The sequence below is a fragment of the Amblyraja radiata genome, chromosome 14 (genome assembly GCF_010909765.2).
Source record: "Amblyraja radiata isolate CabotCenter1 chromosome 14, sAmbRad1.1.pri, whole genome shotgun sequence".
Taxonomy (NCBI): Eukaryota; Metazoa; Chordata; class Chondrichthyes; order Rajiformes; family Rajidae; genus Amblyraja; species Amblyraja radiata.
This window is the reverse complement of record NC_045969.1, coordinates 43,149,178-43,175,533: the sequence shown is the minus strand read 5'-3', so window position 1 is coordinate 43,175,533 and position 26,356 is coordinate 43,149,178. Positions and strand designations below refer to the sequence as shown.

The following is a 26,356-nucleotide window of genomic DNA, read 5'->3' as shown; positions in this document are numbered from 1 at the left end:
GGTACTTGATTGCAGGCATTGACAAGGTGGATTAAAGGGCCCATCTCGGTCTTGTTTGACTCTACGAGAGGCGTATCGATGTCGGTTTCCTCGTCTTTCCGCTAGCTGGATAGCACGCAACCAAAGCTTTTCACTGTACCGCAGTACACGTGACAATAAACTAAACTAAATTAAAAAGGTCAACCTCCACATCAAGTTATCATATCCATTGGCTGTTAGGCAAGGTCACATCACTCATGTTTGACATCAGACTCCTGAACGAGCTACTCTAATCGGAACTCCACCATCAGAAGAGATGATCAAATGGACAGAGGACATTGTGCTCAAAGGTCTGAAGAAGGATCTCAACCCAAAACATCACCCATTCTTCTCTCCAGAGACACTGCCTGTCCCGCTGAGTTACTCCAGCATCTTGTGTCTATCTTCGGTTTAAGCCAGCATCTGCATTTCTTCCTACACATTTTGTGTGCTCAAAGAATGTTCTCAAAACTTCTTTGAAATGAACGATCTGAATTGGCCCCTGGAAAGTCCTGCCCTGTCATCTTTCAAAGTGGGAAAGGAGCATTTGGGATGGTATTGAGAGTGTCAGCACCATGAAGGGGGAGCAGAGAGAGGTTCTCCGTGTACATTGGAAGGGGCAGACCACCTCACTTACTCCACCCACCCATCTCATTAGCCACTCACTACCTTGGGCTTCCTACTGTTCTCCCAACACTAGCCTCATTAGCCACCTCAGAACCAACAACTCTGGGATGGAAGAGAGTTGTCCTCCATTATGAGGGGCTGCCCATAAAGAAGCAGCCTGGAATATTCTAAAGCGGAGGGAATTTTTAGAGTGAATACGCCATTGGTGGGAACCATCAAGGTAATAGTACCAGAATGTGCCACAGTTCAAAATATTTAGACATCTTCATTCAAATAGACATGTTCCCACCTTTATGGTCTCTAAGGATTTAGAGTGATTTAACTGCAGTAATAATGGATGGGATTTATATAGCGCCTTTCTAATACTCAAGGCGCTTTACATCGCATTATTCATTCACTCCTCAGTCACACTCGGTGGTGGTAAGCTACTTCTGTAGCCACAGCTGCCCTGGGGCAGACTGACGGAAGCGTGGCTGCCATTCTGCGCCTACGGCCCCTCCGACCACCACCAATCACTCACACACATTCACACACAGGCAAAGGTGGGTGAAGTGTCTTGCCCAAGGACACAACGACAGTATGCACTCCAAGCGGGATTCGAACCGGCCACCTTCCGGTCGCCAGCCGAACACTTAGCCCATTGTGCCATCTGTCGTCCCAACCAGTTACAATTGTAGCAGCAACTAATAACCTGAATGTACACTTAACACATTTAACATCTTAGAACAATTCACATTGAACCAATGGTATAAGAATTAAGAGAAGCTTTTTGAGGTAGGATGCAGCAAAATGAAAAGATTTGCGAAAGGATGAAGTTGAAGACTTGACTGATGGTGATGGAGGGCATCTGGTGACATAAATGGGCAACAGGTTCATGGTCACCATGAGCTATGGAGGATATTACAAATCTGACATTGTTTCCCAGCATACAGTGTGCTGGGAAACAATGTATATTGAACGTGGTGTGAATAAGGATGTAAATCAATATGTAATTTAGTCTAGTTTAGTTTTGAGATACAGCACGGAAACAGGCCCTTCAGCCCATCAAGTCCGCACCGACCAGCGATCCCTGTGCAGAGCTCTTGGAGAAAACCTACGTGGTCACGGGGAGAACATACAAACTATGCAGACAACATGCATAGAACCCAGGTCTCTCGCGCTGTGAGGCAGTAACTCTACTGCTCTGCCACCATGCTGCCCAAAATAATGACCAAACGACTGATATTAGTAAGTTGATTGCGGGATAAATATTGGGTATTTCATCAACACAAGCTCCACTGTTCTTCAAAATAAGATCTTTTGAATTAAATTGCATGAGGAGATTTATTTTAATCCCCCATTTATTTCAGGAGGTGAGAACATTGAGACACAGACACTGAGACATGGTATTTTAAAGAGTTGCAAGTTTTATCTTTAATTATTTGCAAAAAAAAGATTTTCATTTATGGTTGAAATTACAAAGGTGAGGAAAGGAACAAAAAAAATGCTAACTGCCATTGGAGTGCTGAACAATTTGTACTCGTAGTGAGTCGAAGTAAAGGAGGGTGGGGCAGCATGGGAGCGGATAAAGTGAGTAGAAGCTGAAGTCACTAAAGTCTTGCTATGGAGATACATTGTGAGAGAGAGAGAGAGAGAGAGAGAGAAGGAGGGATGGAGAGAGCTAGATAGCGAGAGAAAGAGGGAGGGATTGGGAAGGGGAGAGCGAGGGAAAGAGGGAGGGATGGGGAGGGGGAGAGAGACAGACTGGGAGGGGGAGAGAGGGAGGGAGAGATAGAGAGAGAGAGAGAGAGAGAGAGAGAGAGAGAGGGGTTGGGAAGAATAATCAGCCTTTGTATTGTGAGAAAGAATTTGTGATTCGAAATTCGTAAGAATTGTCTGGCGTTTGTTGGCAAGATAGAAAATGTCATTATGTAAGTACATAATTGCGTTCAGTTTACTGAAAAAAAATTGGCAAATCAGAAATGCAGGTTCAATGAAGTTAAACATATTCCCCCAACGAAGAAAGTCATATTTGAACACTTTGAAATTTGATGAAGGACATGCATGGTAATGTAATTAATTAATGTCTCTTATATGCAAAATAAGCAGAAAGCCTTCATTTGGGATGAGTGATCCTTTTTACCTGACTATAATGGGCCATCTTTTGTCAGTGTCATCAATATATTAATAATTCAATCCATAACCTTGCTATGACAGTCCGAGGATTGTTTGAATCCCGACAGTAATCAATTTATTTGAACTGCTTTACGGTGAGAATTAAAATGATATGAATCAGAAAATTTAGTATACAGTTAATCCCAAAGGTGACTTTGATAGACAGGCTTCAGTGCATTGTTAGCTTTATACTTACTGTTCTCATATCCGATTATAGTGGGGCACAGAGAGTGTTGTGTAGCACAGGATTGCGACTCAGCCCATACTACAGGTGGAGGGGAGAATGGTAAGTATGAACATTAGAACACACATTGTACATCAACACATAATGTGACAATAGATCAAAAAAAGACTGGTCTTCATTACACTTATAAATATACATATTTACACAGAAAGTTCCAACAGCATCATGCTGATCAGCGCATTATTGTTTAGGACCATTTATTGCTGCACTTCTAACAAAACAAAAAGGTGCTGGAGAAATCCATACTGCCCTTCAAACCTACTCCACCATTAAATGACTTAAGTGATCATCGATTTTGACTTTGCTTTCCTGCCTGATCACCAAGTGAACTCTTCAGAGACAAAATAAAAAGTCAACCAATCTCAGCCTTAAATTATGGCATGCACACAACCTTCACGTGGAATTTCAAAGATTTACGACCCTCACAGAATAAATTTCTTCATCAAAATGACTGACATCTTATCCTGAGAATATGCTTCCTATTCCCTTTCAGTCCAAAGAAACAATCCTTCTGCATTCATCCTATAGTCCTTCTTAAGAATCCCATCTTCTTCAATGAGATCTCCTCCCATTTTCCAAATTCCAGAGAGCAGAGGTCCCCTCTCTGCAATGGTACTACAACAATAATGGTACAGATATCTTTCAGAGAAACAAATGTTCTTCCAATTGTTTTGGTTGGCTCCAGGTAATAATGTTTTAATACTTAAAAAATGACCAGGTGTTTTTGAATACCTTATGTCCTGCATTAGTCCAGTCCTCATGAGGCCATGAAAAGAGTTTAGTTCAAGACTACCTGTGAAATATTGTGAAATCCTAGGTATGGACTGAACATCTTTCACAGCCGCACTTTGTAGTCATGGGCTACTTTTGAAAAATTAATCGCTGTTGTCATGTAGGAATTGTGGCCTCCAATCTTCACCCTGATGGCCGACAAACAGCAATGCAAGAATGTCCTGAAAATCTATCTCAAGTGAAGTTGATTCAGGGATAAATTTTGGGCAAGATATCAACAATCCCTCCATTGGTCCTCTTTAGTATTATGTTTTATGGTTCGTTACATTCTTTTGAGCGTAGATAGAGAAGGAGCACTTTGATTTTAGTCCCTCATGAAAGTTAACACCCACGATGGTGCAACAGTCCTTTACTGTCAGCCAGGATTTGTGTTCAAATCTCTGGGGTAAGATTTAAACCCACAACCTTTGTTATGACTTCTGGCCACTGAGCCAGATTACATTCGAAAAGTGTATTGGACTTGAAATGTGATTACTTGCAAAGCTTTGCTTTGTTGAAAATGATGAATGTAAAGTCAGTAAAAATAAATTGACTTACTTCCAGTTGGAATCAAATCCCTGTCGGGGATGAACAGTTTGTACCCATAATGTTTCTCCAACACATCTGGTAGAATCTCCAGAGCAAACCGTTCTTCTTCTGTAGTTTCTTGACTCCACTGGTCAGGATCCACTTTGGTGTATGACAGGTATGCATCGTAGTCTTTATTCTCTGGAAATTAATGGAAGCATTTTACCTGAATAGTGTCTTACATTTCCCATTGTCTGTGTGTGATTCTCTCTTGATGATGCAGAAACAATGTGAATTCACCAGTGTATCTGACAGCCTTTAAGCTAATTTCTCTACCGTAGCAGTTTGAACTGTTATTTGTAAGAAGGAAGCATTGATAAAGGTTAATACTATTTGCTGGAAAGTGTTAGCATATCTGAACCCGAACATTTTTTTCCTTTTATAGGAAACGTTATCAGGGTCACTCTTAGTATTCTGGTGCTTTAACTTTTAGCTTGAAATTATTGACAAATGCTTGGTAGAGTCAACCATGGAGAAGACATTGATTGTCTAAAGCAGTGATAATGAGTTGATGGGACCTTCCCTCCCAATGTCACTTCCATTGAGGTAATTACCAACTATGCCTGGGTAACTTACAACCTGGCGGTATGAAGGTTGAATTCTCTAATTTTCTGCAAGCTCTACTAACACTCCCTTACCCTACCCCCTCCTTCCTCCACCCTAGTTGTTTAATCAGTGCCACACTTGACCACATTTCATCCCTCTTGCAATCACACCTACCCAAACCAACAATAGATTTACCAGGGCACCTATTCTGCCTGAGGTCATTTGTTGTAGACTCTGATATTTTCTTGCCTCTAGCTCCTCAACTGTGTTTGTGTGCTTTCTACTTTTATAATGGACTGTGGACTTTTATAAATATTCTGAGGAAAATATTCAATATTTATGTTATCTTTTTGCACTCATTTAAAGCACATAGGGGAAAAATGAGAACCTAGCCAGCAGCACTAGATGGACATAATGGTAATTTACTCCCCATTGTACTCCCTGCTCTATAGTCAACTTTTGATATACAGAAATATAGAAACTAGGACACTGGAATAAAAGTGCAAAACCAATTTCAGGTATTGACGATTAAATAATAAGTTTTAATGATTGTTCGATTCAGTAACTATTCAAAATATTCAATAATCATAAAATATTTAATAACTTCAATAATTGTGACATGTTGGTCATAATTAATTAACTCTAACATGATATTGTTGAAAGGGCTTATCATACATATCATTACAATGTACATTTTAAGGTCAATTTTAGTTTAGTTTAGTTTATTTTAGTTTAGAGATACAGCATGGAAACAGGCCCTTCTTACCATTGAGTCCATACCGACTAGTTCTATGTGATCCTAATTTCACATCCACTCTTTACACACAAGGGGCAATTTACAGAGGCCAATTAACCTACAAACCCACCCGTCTTTGGGACGTGGGAGGAAACTTAACCCATGCAAAAACCCAAGTGGTCAGGGGGAGAACTTACAAACTACGCGCACAAACAGCTCCTGAGATCAGGATCGAACCCGGGTCCCTGGCATTGTGAGGCAGCAACTCTCTCAGCTGTGCCACTGTGCAGATGTAAGGTTCCATTTCATTCTTCTGTTTTCATTTCTTGAATTGAAACACTGGGGATGTTCTTACACAAACTAGTGCCAAGTATGATAATGCTTGCAGAGCATGTGTCAAACTATCAAAGGTTCAGATGCTATTATGTTAATTTATATTACAATATTTATCAGCTCCCATTACAACTCATGAGAATCCAAATGATAAAATGATCTGAAACTCACAAATCTGCTCTTACCTGCATCAATGTCATCGGATCCAAAATGATTGCGATAAAATAGCATCATATCTATCTTATAACATTTGTACACAGTGACCAAGCAGATCAGCAGTAGAAGGATAGCACCCAGTCCTCCTGCAAGTTCCACAGTGTACATCAGCTCTGGAAAGAAAAGAACAAAGACAGCTAGGTAAGAGCTGCAGAACTATGAATGCTTCAACAGGGAAGTTATGCATTTCATTTACCAGCTTTATTTTCAATGCCTAAACGTTGCAACCTTCTCATTTAGGGTTTATAGGGAAATCTGGCGATATCCAGAAGCTTATTTTTGTATAATACATATTTATTTTTGGATCAAATTCACACTGAAACTATTGAATCTGTGGAATTCTTCACCACAGAAGGCTGTAGAGGCCAAGTGAGTGGATATATTTATGGCAGAGATAGAGTCTGAAGAACGGTCTCGACCTGAAACGTCACCCATTCTTGCTCTCCAGAGATGCTGCCTTCCCTGCTGAGTTACTTCAACATTTTGTGTCTATTTTCGATCTGCAGTTCTTTCCTATACAGTTTCTTGATTAGTACAGGTGAGGTTACGGGGAGAAGGCTGGAGAATAGGGTTAGGAGGGAGAGATACAGTAGATCAGGTATGATTGAATGGCGGTAGACTTGATGGGCCAAATGGCCTAATTCTACTCCTATTCCTTATGACCTTATGACTACTGTTCCCTGTCGGAAGAATGGACTCCTCTATTGAAAAAGAAAGCTCTGTGGGAGGATACACAACCTTTATATTTCAAAAAGTAGTGATACACAAGACATTATGGAATAAAATACTACAATTTATTCGAAGGTCTCATTTCCTTGTATGTTGGCCTCTTGTGTATCACCTGTTTACTCACACCATTCAAGATGGTAGCAATTTAGTTTAGAGAAGAAGCATTGAAACAGTCCCTCTGGCCCACCAAGCCCATGCCGATCAGCAATCACCCATATACTAGTTCTATCCTATACACTAGGGATAACTTACAGAAGCCAATTAACCAACAAACTTGTGTAGGACTGCAGATGCTGGTTTACACCGAAGATAGACACAAAATGCTGGAGTAACTCTGCGAGATAAGCTGCATCTCTGGACAGAAGGAATGGGTAATGTTTTGGGTCCTTTGAAGAAGGGTCTCGATCTAAAACCTCATCCATTCCTTCTATCCAGAGATGCTGCCTGTCCCGCTGAGTTATTCCAGCATTGTGTCAACCTACAAACCAGCACGCCTTTGGAGTGTGGGAGGATGTGCTGGTTTCTCCACCCCTTTCTGCTTTCTGCAGAGACCGTTCCCTCCGCAACTCCCTGGTCAACTTGTCCCTTCCTACCTAAACCACTCCCTCCCCAAATACGTTCCCCTGCAACCGCAGGAGATGTAACACCTGGCCCTATACCTCCCCCCTTGACCAGATGGGACGACAGATGGCACAATGGGCTAAGTGTTCGGCTGGCGACCGGAAGGTAGCCGGTTCGAATCCCGCTTGGAGTGCATACTGTTGTTGTGTCCTTGGGCAAGACACTTCACCCACCTTTGCCTGTGTGTGAATGTGTGTGAGTGATTGGTGGTGGTCGGAGGGGCCGTAGGCGCAGATTAGCAGCCACGCTTCCGTCAGTCTGCCCCAGGGCAGCTGTGGCTACAGAAGTAGCTTACCACCACCGAGTGTGACTGAGGAGTGAATGAATAATGCGATGTAAAGCGCCTTGAGTATTAGAAAGGCGCTATATAAATCCCATCCATTATTACTGCAGTTAAATCACTCTAAATCCTTAAATCCCATCCATTATTATTATTATTATTATTATATAAAGTGTTGGATGGCCCAGAACTTCCTCCAACTAAACGAGAGCAAGTCTGAGGTCATCCTACTCGGCCCCTCGGACTCCATCAAAACGATGGCAGGCAGCCTTGGAAGCCTTAGTCCCTTACTCAAACCTCACGTCAAAAACCTTGGCGTGATATTTGACTACACGTTGAAGTTTGACAAACAAGTCAATGCCGTGGTAAAAGCTAGGTTCTTCCAGCTTCGCACAATAGCTAAAATAAAACCATTCCTCCAGTTTGACGACTTGGAAAAGATCATCCATTCATTTATCTCCTCCCGCCTAGATTACTGCAACTCCCTTTACACTGGCATCAGCCAATCATCCCTGTCCCGCCTGCAACTGGTCCAAAACGCCGCAGCGAGACTTCTGACGGACACCCGAAAAAGGGACCACATCACCCCAATTCTGGCCTCTCTCCACTGGCTCCCTGTGCGGTTCAGAATCAATTTCAAGCTCCTCCTTTATGTACACAAAGCCCTTAACGGGCTCACCCCCACCTACATCAGAAATATGCTAACCCACCACACCACCTCCAGGTCCCTCAGGTCGGCCGACTTGGGGTTACTGACCATCCCGCGGTCCAGGCATAACTCAGGGGCAACTGCGCTTTTGCGGTTGCAGCACCTAGACTGTGGAACAGCATCCCTCTTCCCATCAGAACTGCCCCCTCCATCAACTCTTTTAAGTCAAGACTTAAAACTTATTTTTACTCACAAGCCTTTCTTGAGGTCCTCGGAGGGAGTGCTGTATGTGTGTATTTATGTATGTATGTATGTATGTATGTATGTATGTATGTATGTATGTATGTATGTATGTATGTATGTATGTATGTGTGTATTTATGTATGTATTGTTAGATCTATGTATCACTGTTTGTAGAACGTTAGTACCTGCACTGATGTAAAACACTTTGGTCAACGAGAATTATTTTTAAATGCGTGATAGAAATAACATTGACTTGACTTGACGATAGAAATATTTCTCTGAATCCTAATGCATCTTCACCACATTTCCGTCTTGTAAACCTTCACTAACTGCAAAAGGCAGGTTGGAGATTGCATCCACCAATCAAACAGCTGTATCAGGCAACTGAATCATCCCACCACAGCCAGAGAGCAGTGCTGAACTACTATCTACCTCTTTGGTGATCCTCGGACTATCCTTGATCGGACTTTGCTGGCTTTACCCTGCACTAAACATTATCCCCTTTTCATGTATCTATACACTGTAAATGGCTCCATTGCAATCATGCGCTGTCTTTCTGCTGACTGGATAGTACGCAACAAAAGCTATTCACTGTACCTCGGTACACGTGACAATAAAATAAACTGGACTAAACTGAAACTAAACATTGTCTCCTGTAATGTACTTTGCCCATTTCCCACTCTCTCCTTACATTGCCTCAGAGATTTAAAAAGAAACCCATTATTTCTTGTGCACCCATAAGTTTGTTTAGCCTAGGTGGCTGTTATGGTTCAGTTGCATTGAGTCTGAAGTAGGAAGATGCATAAACAATGAGGTTGCCTGCAGAAATGGACTGGGTGGAGCTTGGGAAGTGGGAAAGCAAAGCATCGCTTTGCAGTAATCACCCTTGCAAGCAACAGTGCCAGTAATGAGGTGTTAATGTTGCAGAATATACAGCTGGCACTATTTAACTTACAAAAGCCGATTTCTAAAGCAAAGGCGTTCACAGATCACGGTCACCATTGTTAAGCAGCACTGCAAAGAGGAGCTTTACATCAAAAAACTTAACAGTCCCTTCAACGGGATTATATTTATGTTGAAAATATTAAATCATTGACTTCATGGTGCAGAAATAGGATTGATTAAAATAGGGTTTATTTCAAACACAGTCTTGGAGGTATGAGCTAATTTGTGAGGCAAACAACAATAACAATAAGTGTAGAAGCAACTGTAGATGCTGGTTCACACTGAAGATAGACACAAAAAACTCAGTGGGTCAGGCAACACCTCAGGAGAAAAGAAATAGGTGACATTTCGGGTTGAGACCCTTCTTCAGATAATAATAATACTTCCTCTTGATTCGTAGGGTGTCAAAGGTTACAGAGTGAATAATAATAATAATAATAAATTTTATTTATGGGCGCCTTTCAAGAGTCTCAAGGACACCTTACAAAAATTTAGCAGGTAGAGGAAAAACATGTAAGGGGAATGAAATAAATAGTAGAGACATGACTAGTACACAAAGTAAAGACAGAATTCAATACAAAACACAATATGAGGCAATTGATGCACAGATGAAAAGGGAGGGGGACGTGGGGCTAAGGATAGGCAGAGGTGAAGAGATGGGTCTTGAGGCGGGACTGGAAGATGGTGAGGGACACGGAATTGCGGATCAGTTGGGGGAGGGAGTTCCAGAGCCTGGGAGCTGCCCTGGAGAAGGCTCTGTCCCCTAAACTGCGGAGGTTGGACTTGTGGATGGAGAGGAGACCGGCTGATGTGGATCTGAGGGACCGTGAGGGTTGGTAGCGGGAGAGGAGGTCAGTGAGATATGGGGGGGGCCAGATGGTGGAGGGCTTTGTAGGTGAGGATCAGGATTTTGTAGTTGATCCGGTGGGAGATGGGAAGCCAGTGAAGTTGTTTGAGGACTGGAGTGATGTGATGCCAGGATTTGGTGTGGGTGATGAGTCGGGCGGCTGCGTTCTGGACCAGTTGGAGTCGGTTGATGTAGGTGGAGCTGATGCCAAGGAGAAGTGAGTTGCAGTAGTCCAGTCGGGAGGAGATGAAGGCATGGATGAGTCTTTCAGCAGCGGGAGGTGTGAGAGAGGGTCTGAGTTTGGCGATGTTGCGGAGATGAAAGAAGGAGGTTTTAATGACATGGCGGATGTGAGGCTCAAGGGAGAGGGTGGAATCAAAGATCACGCCAAGGTTGCGGGCCTGGGGAGATGGGGAGACAGTGGTGCCGTCGATGGTGAGAGTGGGGTTACAGATTTTGCTGAGTGTGGCTTTGGAGCCTATGAGGAGGAATTCTGTCTTATCGCTGTTGAGTTTGAGGAAATTATGTTGCATCCAGGTTTTTATAGCTGACAAACAGGAGTTGATATGGGAGAGGTGGGGGGTTGTGGGGGGATTTGGTGCCAAGGTAGATCTGGGTGTCGTCAGCGTAACAGTGGAAGTCCAGGTTGAAGTGGCGGAGTATCTGACCAAGGGGGAGGATGTAGATGATGAAGAGGAGGGGGCCGAGTACGGAAGGCAGGAGAATGGGATTGAGAGGGTAAGATAGATCAGCTATGATTAAATGGAGGAGCAGACTCGATGGGCCAAATGACCTCATTCTGCTTCTATGGTTTATGATCTTATGAAATGAACTTTTTAATGCAAATGTTAGCTGGTTTCACTCTGGACAGAAGAGTTCAGTTTACAGCCGAGACATCTTGAAGATGGTAATAATGAAGACTATAATGCAGCTGATAGGACATTGTTGGATTTTCCGCACTTAAATCGCAGCGTGATGGCAGTTCTCAGGATTATCGACACTTTGCAATTTTTCACAGGTACCTGTACTCTCTGCCACTATAATAGTTCCCACTACCCCCCAAAGGGAGTTTACACTGTAATCTACATACTTTGAATGTGATCTGTAAAAATGCATCTTTCCTGCTAGCCTGGGTTCAGAAAGGGCACTAGTTTAGCTGAAACCACAGTCTTTTTCCCAGAGTAGACGAACCGGGAACTAGAGGACATAGGTTTAAGGTGAGCAGGGAAATAGGAAACTGAGTGCAACTTTTTCACTCAGAGGGAGCTGTCTATATGGAATGAGCTGCCAGAGGAGGTAGTTGAGGCAGGTACTAAAATAACATGAATCTGCGGAATTCATTGCCACAGATGGCTGTGGAGGCTAAGTCATTGGATATTTTTAAGGCAGGGTTTGACAGATACTTAATTGGTAAGGGTGTCAAGGTTTATGGAGAGAAGGCAGGAGAATGGGGTGGGAGGGAAGGAAAGATCAGCCATGATTGAATGGCGGAGGAGACTCGATTGGTTGAATGGCCTACTTCTGCTCCTATGACTCATGAACATTTGGACACGTCCATGAACAGGAAAGGTGTAGAGGGACATGGGCCAAATGTGGGCAGGTGGGACTAGTGTAGATGGGGCATCTTAGTTGGCACAGGCAAGTAGGGTCGAAGGGCCTGTTTCCATGCTGTATGACTCTATGACTCTTTGTATAAGAAGTTCTATCCCAATGTTATTCAAATACTAGACAATGAAGAACTATCTGAAATCCAATCACAGTCTCATTAGGAGTCATGTGTTAACGATGTTGCTTGAGGGATAAACGTTTGCCAGGACACATCATGGGGAGAGATCTTTGCTCCGTGTTAGGCACCATAGTGCCTCCGGATCTTTTACCTCAATGCAAAATAGAGTTTCAGTTTAACATCTCCCCTAGAAAATGAAAGAACACCCTTAACATTGCACTGGAATCTCAGCCCATAACTGTGCATAAATCACTTACATCCTTCTAACTTATAGATTGGGTGCTACAACAAAAATATTTTGTCATCTTTGCTTACATTTATTTATGACGCACAATCTTTCCTGTTCAGCTTTTTGCAATTTCTTAAGCCAGCCACCCAACTGTTACTGATTGAATGCTTTTCTCGGTTTAAGGTCTGCAGGCTCTTTGATCTTGTTGTTTGCAAAAGCAAATATGAGAAAGAATGCTACCAATCATACATTCTTTACAGAAGGCAGTCAAGTCTCAACTAACTGCAGTGATTGGTAAAAATAAAATGTCAAACTTTATACCATATACACTATTCATTTCCTAAAGGTACATCACACTCAGATATATCACAAAGGTGGAGACACATGGAACTATTTAAAAATAAATAAATAAATAAGAATTATTATAAAGGTAATTATTATAAAGGTAATTGGTGTACAAAAACCCCCCACAAAGTGCTGGAGTAACTCTGTGGATCTGGCAGCATCTCTGGAGAACATGGACGTTTTTTGTTCCAGACCGCTACATACCCATGATCTCCAGGGATGCTGCCGGACCTGTTGTGTTACTCGAGCACTTTGTGTCCTTTTTTATATCATATAGATGTTTCCTTTTTCAAGGTTTGATACAGACTGAATATGGTCTCTTTTGGTTGGCAAAAAAAACACATGTAGTGCATCCTTCAATCGAACCTTCAATCCATGAAGAAATACCATCATCTTGATGCTCAATAAAGTGGATGGCACGGATGAAGCTGGAAACTCATAATATTATATGGCACAGATCAATTTCTACTAATCTATCATTACCGTCTTGGCAGCAGCCTGTATTAGCTGGCATGGGATGATTCTGCAGACAGATGGATTGACATCAAAGGATCTCATTCCAGCATGAGCAGAACATCTTTGCAAAACATCTCAATTAGACTCTAACTGAATCTAATCCACTTCCATTCTGTATAAAGCCATCTTTCAGGCCAATTAGAATGCATCATTAGGCAAGGACTATTCAACGCTGCATTTCCACAATCACTAGAAATCAAGAGAAATTTCATTTTACATTTATATAGATGTTAGGCCCTAGATATTGAAGTAAGTTAAATTATACTTAAAAATTATACACTTGAACTATCTTTGCAGCTTTGGGCATAATGTCTGCATCATGAATACATGCAGCATATGGAAATTACAAAAATTCAGAAGCAGAGTTGATGAAGGGTTTTCATCCTGAAATGCAATCAACGTCAATATCCACACATGCTATCTGAGTTGCTGAGAATTTTCTACATTTTCTATTTTATGGCAGATTTTGTAAAAAGATTTTTATTACTTTAGTATAATTGTGTGAAAATGAATCAACAATTTGATTCCATTACATCTGTTCTTCCAAACTGATATGACCAATTCATCTGAATATTTCCAAATTTTTCATCTCTGAATCAACTCATAAGATCATAAGTAATAGGAGTAGAATTAGGCCATTCGGCCCATCAAGAAATTTAAGCATTCAGTTGGTGGGCAGATACATTCAGATGAACGTTGGCTAAGAATTGCTGAAATCAACCCATGAAACTGTGTTTGCTAAACATTGAAAATTCACAGAAACCATCAGGATGTTTACTGCACAACATAAAAATGTTTCTCAATCCATCCTTAAAAAGAAACAGACAAAAATATTTCTAGAAATGAATACTCTGCTTTGTTTCAATCAGATATTTTTTGTAGGTTGACAAAATGCTGGAATAACTCAGCGGGTCATGCAGCATCTCTGGAGAAAAGGAATAGGTGACGTTGTAGGTCTGAACTCTCCTTCAGACTGAAAGATGGAAATCAAAGATCCTATAGCGGAGCAAGATGGACCACTCAACGAAAAAGACGTAGTACGGTCATGGGCAGATTCATGGGTAATCTTCGGCCCCATTTCCGTAACCGGCTTCCGTCTCCGCCATCTTTGTCCGCCATAGCGGAGCAAAGATACTAGTGCGGAGACAGGAGCCGGTTACGGAAACATCCTCGTCAAAATCAAACATCTTAGGTAAAAATCTTCTCCTCATTTTCTTTCGGCCTCTCTGCCACAATAAAAAGCAAAAGATGCCTATGTTCCTTCCACAGCATGTGCGGAGTCTGGCCCGGATCAGCACGGCTGGGACGCCAGGGTAAAGTTGCGGGCAGGTTTGTAATGTATTTTAAGTAATGTTGTCCCTTGTCTGGGCCTTGTGTCCGAAATAAAGTTTATCATTATATATACAAATCTGGAGAAATATATATGTGTGTGTTATATGATTATATACATCTATATCACATTCATTTATGTGTGTATGTGTGTTCTTTCCTACACAATCTAATCAGTTGTATGGTCGCTGAATAAAACCATCCTTAAGCTATACATCACTTTTTAATCTAGCTCAAAACAAATGTTATTTTGTTAAATACTTCATTTAGATAACCCCACCATTACAGACAGATTACATTCCACTCTCTGGCTATTGGGAAGACCAGACCCATTTTATTGTTGAAAAACAATTCCATAGACACAAAAAAACATGAAGGAACATTAAGGAACAATCGAAGATTCTAAGAGCAAAGCAACTGGAATCTTCATATTGCTATTATTTTCCAAATACCGCAGTTGTGAACAGTGTGATTAGATGAATTACAGAGTGCAAGAGGAATACAAAAATCAACTCATACTCAAACACAGCACATGAGCCATTTAAAAAGAAAAGCTTTTAAAAAAACATTAAAAAAGACAATTAACAGAATCATAATTTGTTAACATTTGTTAACACATCTTTAACAAAATTTAACAGAATTATGAATGAACAGAATTATGAAACTAACCCTATATCACACACACAAACTGTTCGCCCGCACCGCCGAGAGAGATTTACAAAGTCGGGTCGGGCTACTATAGGATCTTTGATGGAAATGGCCAGAACAAAACGGGGCCGGCAATAGATGACCTCAGGAAGGGTGGAGTCCATAATGGTCCATTGTTTGGCTGGGGAAGACGTGCTAATGACAGGGAATTCAAGGGCTTGTCCCACTGTACAGAGGAAATTCAAGATCTCTCCAGAGTTAAAATAAAAAATCAAACTCGTGGTAAGCATGTAGAATGTACGTAGCGCTAACGGCAGGTACTTGGGAAACGCGGTAAGCTCGTGAAGACTCGTGAAGATTTTTCAACAAGTTGAAAAATGTCCACGAGAGCCCCGAGTACCTACGAGCGGCTATCCGAGTTCGAATCAGGGGAAACTCGGGAGAACTCTTGAATTACCTCGTACAGTGGGACAGGCCCTTAAGGATGCAAACAGTGGAACTAGTAGGATGACTAGGATGGGGGTGTCAGGGAGCGAGAGAAGGGGAAGGAATTACTTGAAATTAGAGAAATCAACATTCATACAGCTGGGTTGTAAGCTGCCCAGACTAAATATGACCTATTTCTAGGTTGGCAAATCTAATTTCTAAGAATACCCTCAGTTTGAAGAATGGAAAGATATGATGCCTTTTTGTGTAAATAATTTCTGCTGATATTTTTTTCTATTTATGCAGTATATATGTGAATATCCATGATTGTATGTGTACATGCATCCATATGTGCCTTTATGTGGTTGTTTCTAAACATTACCACATAAAAGTGGGATCAACGATTCTGCCCACTGTGTTATTATACCATCAAACAACTGTTATAATGTGTAGTTTCATAGCATAGTCTAAACCCCAGTGAGTTAACAGCTTGTTCATTTAAGTTTAATAGTAAGAGAATGGAGGCAGTAACATATGAAAGAGATCTGCACCTACTCATGGTGAGGCAGTATCTCTGGAGAGAAGGAATGGGTGACGTTTCGGGTCGAGACCCTTCTTCAACCCTTGACCAGAAACATCACCCATTCCTTCTCTACAGAGATGCTGCCTGTCTCGCTGAGTTACTCCAGCATTTTGTATCTACCTTCGATTTAAACCTGCATCTGCAGTTCTTTCCTACCTACTCATGGTGAAATGGATAGGAAGAAAATACAAGATTCATGGATATCTTTCATTCAGATTACTTACATCTTAAAATCTGAGTGAGATCAGAGTATTGAAAGAAATACTCAACATTTGTTCCATCTAACTTGCCTCATAAGATCCCTTAAAGTTAATTCAAGTGCATTAATGCATTTTGCAATATTTAAAAGTAATCCTGGATTTTTAGATAAACAGGTGAAAACATAAAAACTTCATCATCTGTAACAAGGAAGGCTAATTCATTGATTGAAAGATACAGCATGGACACAGGTCCTTCAGCCCATCGAGTCCATGTTGACTATTGATCATCTATTCCCTCTCGTTCTATGTTATCCCACTTTCGCCTCCACTTCAGATATAGTAGGGGCAATTTACAGAGGGCAATTAACCTAAAGGTCTCGCACGTCTTTGGGATATGGGTAGAAACCGCAGCACCTGGAAGAAACAAAGTTACAAGGAGAACGTGCAAACTCCACATAGACGGTAACAGAGGTCAGGATCAAACGTGGGGCTCTGGTGGTGTAAGTCAGCAGCTCTACCAGCTCTCCCATGGTGTCGCCTCTAATGTAAAGGGACCTAAAGACTTTGTGTAGAGATTTCCATCTAATCAGCTTCACAGATCAGCAGACTTGACCTCCATCTTTCAGACTGCTTCCGATTTTATATGGCTTACTCTGTGGCCTCGCATAAAAAGGGCAGAAATGCCTGCTTATTAATTAATATTTACAATCGACTAAATTCATTTAGTGTTGAACCTAATGCAGTTATGCTGTGGGGAATGAGGACGGAATTATAATGCATCTGCTACACTGATCTTTTGATATTTTCGCAATAGCTAGCGAGCATCTAAGTGGCATGAATACCAGAAAACTAGTCAATTCAGATGTGAAATGCATCTGAATTTACATCTGAAATACAAACACAATGATTCACCAAAGACATGCCCAGTCCCAGGATATATCAGTGAACTCTCTGGTATCAAATATGAGTGTATATTTCAGGTTATTTATATAACAGTGGTACTTCTTCTCTTAAGGAAGGTGCTGTCTGAGCAGTGACATGTACATGGGACATGTACATGGGAATTCGGAAAGAAATGAACTTTTTGAGGAATGGAAATGCAAGAAACTGCAGATCTGGAACACTGAACAAAACACAAGGTGCTGGAGTAATTCAGTGGGTCAGGTAGGAGGATATATCCTCCAAATAACAATATAAGTTTAAAGAAGTCTGAATAGGGCAGCACAGTGGCACAGCTGCTAGAGCTGCTGCCTCACAGCACCCGAAACCCAGGTGCAATCCTGACCTCGAATGCTGTGTGTGTGGCGTTTGCACATTCTCCCTGTAACCATGTGGGTTTCCTCCGGGTGCTCCGGTTTCCTTCTACATCCCAAAGACATGCAGGTTTGTAAGTTAATTGGCCTCTGTGAAATTACCCCTAGTGTGTAAGGAGTGGATGAGAAAGCGGGATAACATATAACTAGCGTGAAAGGGTGATCAATGATTAGTGTGGACTTGATGGGCAGAAAGCTCTGTTTTGCATGCTGTATCTCTGAACTAAACTAAACTAAAGGTCGCAGTCAGGGTTACCGTCGAAGAAGTACTGAAGGTATTGTCGTGTTTGAAAGTAGACCAATCTCCAGGGCCTGATCAGATATATCCGAGGACATTGCGGGAAACTAGAAATTGCGGGAGCCCTGGTTGAAATTTACGAGTCGTCCTTAAATACAGGAGAGGTGCCGGAAGACTGGAGGGTGGCAAATATTGTGCCTCATTTCAAGAAGGGCTACAGGGAAAATGCTGGGAACTATAGGCCGGTGAGCTTAACATCTGTAGTTGGTAAGTTACTGGTGAGTATTCTGAGGGATAGGTTATACAGGCATTTTGATGGGCAAGGGCTCATCAGGGATAGTCAGCATGGTTTTGTACGTGGAAGGTCGTGTCTCACAAATCTGACTGATTTTTTGAAGACGTGACGAAAAAGATTGATGAGGGCAGAGCTGTAGATGTTGTGCACATGGACTTCAGTAAGGCGTTCGACAAGGTTCTGCATGGTAGGCTGCATGGTAGGTTAGATTGCATGGCATCCAAAGAGAGACAGCTGAATGGATAGCAAATTGTCTCCATGGAAGGAAGCAGAGGGTGATGGTGGAAGATTGCTTCTCGGACTGGAGGCCTGTGACTAGTGGTGTGCCTCGGGGTTCAGTGTTGGATCCGTTAGTGTTTGTCATCTACATCAATGATTTGGATGAGAACATACAGGACAAGATTAGCAAGTTTGCTGATGATACAAAAGTTGATGCAGATAGTGAAGATTGCAGCAGGATCTGGATCAATTGGCCAGGTGAATGGAGGAATGGTTGATTGAATTTAATACAGAAAAGTGTGAGGTTGCATTTTGGGATGTCTAACAAGGGCAGAACCTATACAGTAAATGGTAGGCCTCTGGGTAGTGTTGTAGAGCAGAGGGATCTAGGAGTACAGGTGCATGCTTCCTTGAAGGTCGAGTCGCAGGTAGATAAGGTGGTCAAAAAGGCTTTTGGCACTTTGGTCTTCATCCGTCATAGTATTGAGTATAGAAGTTGGGAGGCCATGTTGCAGTTGTATAAGAAGTTAGAATATTGAATATTCTATTGAGCATTTAGAATATTGTGATTTGTTCCGGGCACCATGTTATAGGAAAGATATTATCAAGCTTGAAAGGGTTCAGAAAAGATTTACAAGGAAGTGCCAGGACTAGAGGGTGCGAGCTATAGGGAGAGGTTGAGTAGACTGGTTCCCTATTCCATGGAGCGCTGGAGGACGAGGGGCGATCTTACCAAGGTGTACAAAATCATGAGAGGAATAGATTGGGTAAATACACGGAGTCTTTGCCCAGAGTAGGGGAATCGAGGAATAGAGGACATAGGTTCAAGGTGAAGGGGAAAAGATTTCATAGGAATCCGAAGGGTAATTTTTTCACACAGAGGGTAGTGGGTGTATGGAACAAGCTGCCACAGGAGGTAGTTGAGGCTGGGACTATCCCATCATTTAAGAAACAGATAGACAGGTACATGGATAGGACAGGTTTGGAGGGATATGGACCAAGCAAAGGCAGGTGGGACTAGCTGGGACATTGTTAGCGGTGTGGGCGAGTTGGGTCGAAGGGCCTGTTTCCACAATGTATCACTCCATCACTCTATGACCTACACATCACCTATCCATGTCCTTCACAATGCTGCAAGACCTGCTGAGTTACTTCATCACTTTGGGTTTCATTCATGGAGAATGAAGCAGCTCCTAACAAGTTATAGAGTTTACAAAAATGCTCAAAGATCAGCACCATAAATTAGCACTATCCTACACACTAATGATAATTTACAATTTTTACCGGAGCTAATTAACCATCAAACATGTATATCTTAGAAGTGTGGGAGAAAATAAGAGAACCCGGAGAAAACCCATGCGATCACAGAAAGAATATACAAACTCTGTACAGACACCACCCGTAGTTAGTATCAAACCCGGGTCTCCGGCGCTGTGAGGCAGCAGCTCTACCGCTGCGCCACTGTGCCGCCTTACACTCCAAAGATGGGACGGCACAGTCGGGACTTAGTGCACCAAAGGGTCTGTTAGCTCTTTGCCGTGCCACCTTGTGCCCCTATGTTTTCTGATTTATTTTTTGGAAGCTTTGAGTACCCAGAGCTGCACAGTGCATCTGTTTGTGTCATGTAATAAGCGAGTTCGGTATTCCAAAAAATGCAAGGAATCATGGGATTGGTCAAAGGTCAAACGCTATAAATAAAAATCGAACGAACGCTGTAGATTCAGTGAGTATAGTTTGAGTCCGATTTTTTGTCTTTTTTTCAGTGGGAGACCGGTGGGCGGGGGAGAGACCGGGGAGACTGGGTGAGACGGGCGAGGGGGGGGGGGGAGACCGGGCAGGTGGGCAGTGGTGGAAGGTGGTGGGGGGGACACCCGCAAGCACTGCCGAACCGCCACTGGACCATCCCCAGTCCCCCCCGCCACTCGAGACGTCCGGACTGACGGAACACCGGCTCCCAGGCCCAGCGCGGAGAAGCGCCAACCCCAGCTCACCTCCGTCTCTCCCGCTGGGCCAAACGACAGCCCGGACCGACAACACCAGCGGCCCCAGACACACAGCCAGCGCCAACTCCAGCCCAACCCCACTCCAACTCCAGAGGAACCTACGGCGACAAGTGCCAGTTCTCCCACAGCCTCAGCCGCCACCCCAAGTACAAGCCATACCTTGCACACCACCGGCTAGGGTACCCGCTACCACTTCATCCACAACCCCGAGGAGCGAGAGCCACAGCCTCGCCTGTGCCAGAGTGTCAGCCTGGGCTCGGCCTCCTCCAGCCTGGCGCTGGACCTGGAGTTAGAGCTGGCCCGGACTCTGGCCTTGGGGCTGGGCAAGGGAGGGGGAGGAGGTTGCTGCTGCCGCCAGCACCGCCATCACTAACAGCACCGGCAGCATCAGCGGGCCCCGGCCTTCCATGGCCGGCATGAGTCCGTCCGCAGACTCTCTCTGTGACCAGGACGACTCCAGCAGCGGCAGCTCCGAGTCGCCCGTCTTCGAGAAGGGCTTGCGGCTGCCCATCTTCAGCAGGATCGTGGTGTCCGACTGAGGGGAGGGGGGTGGAGGTGGAGGGCTGTCGGGTCCAACCTGGCAGGACAGGCAGAGCCGATCTGGAGCCAGCGGCTGTAAGCCCGGGGTCGTCCCGCCAGCCCAGGGCCACCCGGACAGCTCTGGACAGGCACGGGACACCGCGGAGGAGACGGGGAAGGCCCAACAGCAACTCAACAGTACCCGTAGCGCCGGAGAACCGACCCCGACCCCGACTACAGACAAAACGCAAGCCTGTACACAATGCAGCACCACCATCGCCAAGACTGTTTTGTAGCTAGTGACCTATAACCTGTGCATGAGCAGTCGGAATACCGAACTCGCGAAGTGGTGAAAAGGACGAAAAAGTTAGCTTAGTAATTAAATTCAGGAAAAATGTTATTCCGTCCAATTGCAAGCTAATTTGGAATGGAAACATATTTATTTTCATCATGAGCGACACATTGGCGCAGCGGCAGAGTTGCTGCCTTACAACGCCAGAGGCCCGGGTTCGATCCTGACGACGGTTGCATGTTCTCACCGTGACCTGCGTGGGTTTTCCCCGGGAGCTCCGGTTTCTTCCCGCACTCCAAGGACATGCAAGTTTGTATGTTAATTGACTTCGGAAAAATTGTAAATTGTCCCTAGTGTGTTTAGGATAGTATAAGTGTGCAGGGTTCGCTGGTCAGCGCGAACTAGGTGGGCTGAAGGTCCTGTTTCCCCAGTGTGTCTCTAAACTAAACTAAACTAAAACTAACTACTGAGAAATGAAGCTGCATCCTTAATATGCAGCTGCATTTAAAAACAATAACCTTTTCATGGTGAAAGACTATTGGACCTGCATGTGTTGTTAAAAATTGAAAATATTCAAATTGTTTCTTCAATACATGAGCGTTCTAAAATTGAATCACTTGGAAGCAGCACATCAAGAATTCAATGGCCATTGCTTAAAAATAATCATTAACCAAAAGGCCTGCAGCGAACTGATAATGTTGCAGTGCTTATTTGCTGCAGATGCTCCTCAAGATACGAATGCTAGGACAAGTGCCCGACAAATCAAAGCAAATTATGTGCAGAATCCTGGCAGCTGCTAACTTCAGTGAGATTTGAACAAGTAGCTGGGCCATATATGATTTTACTTCGGAGTCACGTGAGTGACTACGTGAAGAACCCCGCCACGACGCATGCGTGTCATATCGCTTTCACGCTTGCGAAACGACAGGCGGGGTGGAGCGTTCCCCCGCAGCGGTAAGTTTGAAACCGCGACCTGCAGGTAAGAAATTTACTCTGCGGTAGTTTTGTTCCCCGCGCTGTTTTCTCACAGGGGGGGAAACTGGACAAAATAGTGTCCACAAGTGCTGTGAGTGAAGCTGGCTGGGGAGGACCGCGAAGTTGCGGGAGCCAGCAGCAGCTGAAGGCACAAGCCCCGTAAGGGATCAGCTGTGTCGACTTTTGGTCCCGCGCCGGCCAGAACACCACGGCTGGGCGGGAGACTATTCAAATGGGGCCGTCGACTTTTTGGACAAGTAAAAAACGGCAGGAGACGGGGTGGAACGACGTTCCCCCGTAGCGACAATTTTAACCTGGCCCTGCAGGTAAGAGCTGCGGTCTTTTTTGTGTTTTACCATGCTGATTACAGGTGGAGAAACCAACGGGCTGCGACAAAGCTGGTGGGCTAGATGGGATCAGCTGTGCCCGATGTCGCCTCCACACCGGCCAGATCCACTCCACGGAAGGGCAGTAAGGACAAAGCTGGAGAGGGAGGACCGCGGAGCAGCGGGCAGCCAGTGGCACTCGGATCACCAATAGTGGGATCAGCTGTGCCCGATGTCGCCTCCGCACCGGCCAGATCCACGCGGCCGGGCGGAAAGGCTAGACACAAAACAAACAAGGTCGTGGACTCCGAGGAGTCGGACTTTGAACAACCGCGGGCGGCCAGCGCCCGAGAGCACTGGAGCCGGATGGAGCGGTGTGTGGAGCATTTGCTCCAACGTGACAGACTCCGGGAGATGGAGTCGGATCACTGTGGGCCCTATGATAAACCCACAGCAGTACCTCTTGAAGGGCTGCACAGTGCTTCTACCTCATCAGAGGGGAGCACTGCGGGTCAGTTCTGGGCTGACCTGGAAGAGGGGTCCGCAGAAGGAAAGACAAGTGTCCAAGGGGTGCAGGAACAAGAGAACCTACTGGAACCCACTACAGCCAAAGACAACACCCCCACGCACCCACCAGCAGAACTGGTGAAAGCTCGAAGGCCCGGTACCCAAAACATGAGTCTTTTTAGGTCATGGCCCAGGCCGGCCTTCTTGCAAGATGCAGGGACGTCCAATGCCAACCAAACCGAAAATCCAGACACCAGCGCAACAACAGCAGCGAAGAACCTACAAAAAGAAGTAAACCTGCCACTGGTAACTATGGAGGTAGGTGGGTCTGGTTCCCTACAAAATACAGGGAGCATGGAGGTTGGGTGGAGATTACACTCTTTTCTGAATGCATGGAGCATGTTAACAACCGATACTTACATCTTAAGCAGTATCCAGGGATATACAATAGAGTTTATACACAAGTACAGCCCTCCAGTTCAACATATACTGAACCGAATGTTCGTGCCTTCTGATAAAGAAAAATCAAAAGCGCAAGCTGTACTGGAGCGGCTTTACATAAAAGGTGTAATTGAGAAAAACTCAACACGAACCATTAGAATTCGTGTCCAATATATTTATCAAAAACAAAAAAGATGGTGGTTGTCGCATCATCATAGATCTGACAAAATAGATACCTTTGTTACTGCTAAACAATTAATTTCCAAAGGTTACTTCATGGCCAGCATCGATTTAAAAGATGCTTACTATTCAGTGCCTATACGAGGTGACCACAGATGTTACTTAAAATTCAACTGGATGGGACAACTCTGGCAGTATAGAAACATAGAAATTAGGTGCAGGAGTAGGCCATTCGGCCCTTCGAGCCTGCACCGCCATTCAATATGATCATGGCTGATCATCCAACTCAGTATCCCGTACCTGCCTTCTCTCCATACCCTCTGATCCCCTTAGCCACAAGGGCCACATCTAACTCCCTCTTAAATATAGCCAATGAACTGGCCTCGACTACCCTCTGTGGCAGGGAGTTCCAGAGATTCACCACTCTCTGTGTGAAAAAAGTTCTTCTCATCTCGGTTTTAAAGGATTTCCCCCTTATCCTTAAGCTGTGACCCCTTGTCCTGGACTTCCCCAACATCGGGAGCAATCTTCCTGCATCTAGCCTGTCCAACCCCTTATAAAGCACTGCCAAATGGATTATCATCAGCCCCAGGCTATTCACAAAAATTTGAAACCAGCCCTAGTGTTTCTACGGAAACGGAAACACATGGTCATGGCATATTTAGATGACATACTCATTGTGGGCAAAACTTTGGAATTGGCCAAACAAACTGTAACAGCCACTAAACAGTTATTTGAAAAACTGGGATTTATTATCCATCCAGTTAAATCTAAACTAACGCCTTCCACTACTATGGACTATTTGGGGTTTCACCATTGACTCAGTTCACATGTCGGTGACTCTGCCTAAGGGAAAGGCTAGAGATTTAATAGAGGCTTGCAATAACCTCATTGACATCAGCAAACCATCCATCAGAATGGTAGCAAAAGTAATTGGCATAATGGTGGCTGCCTTTCCAGCCACACAATTTGGACCTCTACATTACCAAAACTTACAGAGAGCAAAAATACAAGCACTCTAAATTAATGCAGATCACTTTGACAGACCTATGACACTACCAATCAAGCTAAAATGGAACTAAAATGGTGGATAGATAACATCTGGCTTTATTCCAATCCAATCATTGTCAGTAACCCTTCCATGGTACTACAAACTGATGCCAGTGCACTTGGGTGGTGAGCCACCAATACCATCACCAGCTGTGCAGGTAGATGGACTGCTCAGGAGGCATCATTATTACTCACACTGGGCATAAACTACCTGGAAATGTTGGGTGCATTACATGGCCTAAAGTCATATTGTACTGGGTCATATCACCAGCATGTTAGACACAGATAGACAATACCACCGTGGTAGCATACATTAACCACAGGGTGGAAACAAATCGACATCATGTGACAATCTGGCTAATACAATTTGGCAATGGTGTATTCAGAGAGATATTTGGATATCAGCCACTTACCTACCAGGAAGACTAAATTCAGTGGCAGACACCAGGTCATGCAAATTTAATGAAAACACCAAATGGATGTTGAATAAAAAAGTATTTGCTGATATTACATCAAAATATGGAACACCAGATATCGATCTATTCGCATCCAGACTTAACCACCAGTTATCAAATTATGTTTCATGGGAACCAGACCTTGAGGCAGCGGCGACAGATGCATTTTCGCTGCATTGGGGGGGGGGGGGGGGAATTGTTTATTTACGCATTCCCTCCTTTTCTGCCTCATCAGTCGGGTATTAAGGAAAATACAACAAGACTCTGCGTCTGTTATTGGTAGTACCCGATTGGCCTACTCAACCATGGTTCCCAGTGGTATTAAACATGGTATTAGAACCATGTATCACCATCCCACATAGACCAGATTTATTGCTACATCCCGTAACAAGGGATAGCCACCCATGCCATAAACATTGAACTTATTAATTTGTAGAGTTATAAAAACACCTCTACTACAACTGGGACTGACGGACCGAACAGTGAACATGATCTCGGCGGACCAAAGACAGTCAACCAAAAAACAGTATCTGGTCTATATCAGGAAGTGGGCGATGCACTGCCATAAAAACAACATCACCTACAGAGACATGAACATCCCGTCTGTTCTGGAATATCTGGCAGGCCTCCACTATGATGAGGGGCTCAGTTACAGTGCCATCAACTGCGCCAGAAGTGCCCTATCGACTTACCTATGGCAGGGGACAGAGCGTTACTCTGTTGGGACTCACCCACTGGTAACAAAACTTATGAGGGGAATTTTTAATACTAAACCCCAAGAACCAGGTACTCCCAAATATGGGATGTAAGTATTATCCTGAAGATGCTCAGGAATTGGTCTCCAGCAACAGCTCTGTCCCTACACAGACTGACATTAAAAACAGTCATGCTAATGGTATTGGTAACGGCACAGAGGGTACAGTCACTGCATAAACTAAGACTGGACAACATGACTTCCTCAACAGAAAATATTACGTTTCATATCTATGAGTTA

The 26,356-nt window shown here is 43.8% G+C and overlaps 1 protein-coding gene across 2 annotated transcripts in view; it reads right to left on the bottom strand.

Annotated features, from left to right (window-relative positions):
* The window catches only part of il1rapl1 (interleukin 1 receptor accessory protein like 1), a 1,148,250-nt gene that overhangs the window by 13,384 nt on the left and 1,108,510 nt on the right, over positions 1–26,356 (bottom strand). Inside the window, exons 9-11 of one of the 2 annotated variants that reach the window (XM_033033178.1) lie at positions 6,203–6,346; positions 4,373–4,543; positions 2,996–3,064 (exon numbers count right to left, since the gene is read on the bottom strand). In XM_033033178.1, the coding sequence (XP_032889069.1) occupies positions 2,996–3,064; positions 4,373–4,543; positions 6,203–6,346 (384 nt within the window). The remainder of the gene's footprint in view (positions 1–2,995; positions 3,065–4,372; positions 4,544–6,202; positions 6,347–26,356) is intronic. The other variant, XM_033033179.1, reaches the window with a different exon arrangement.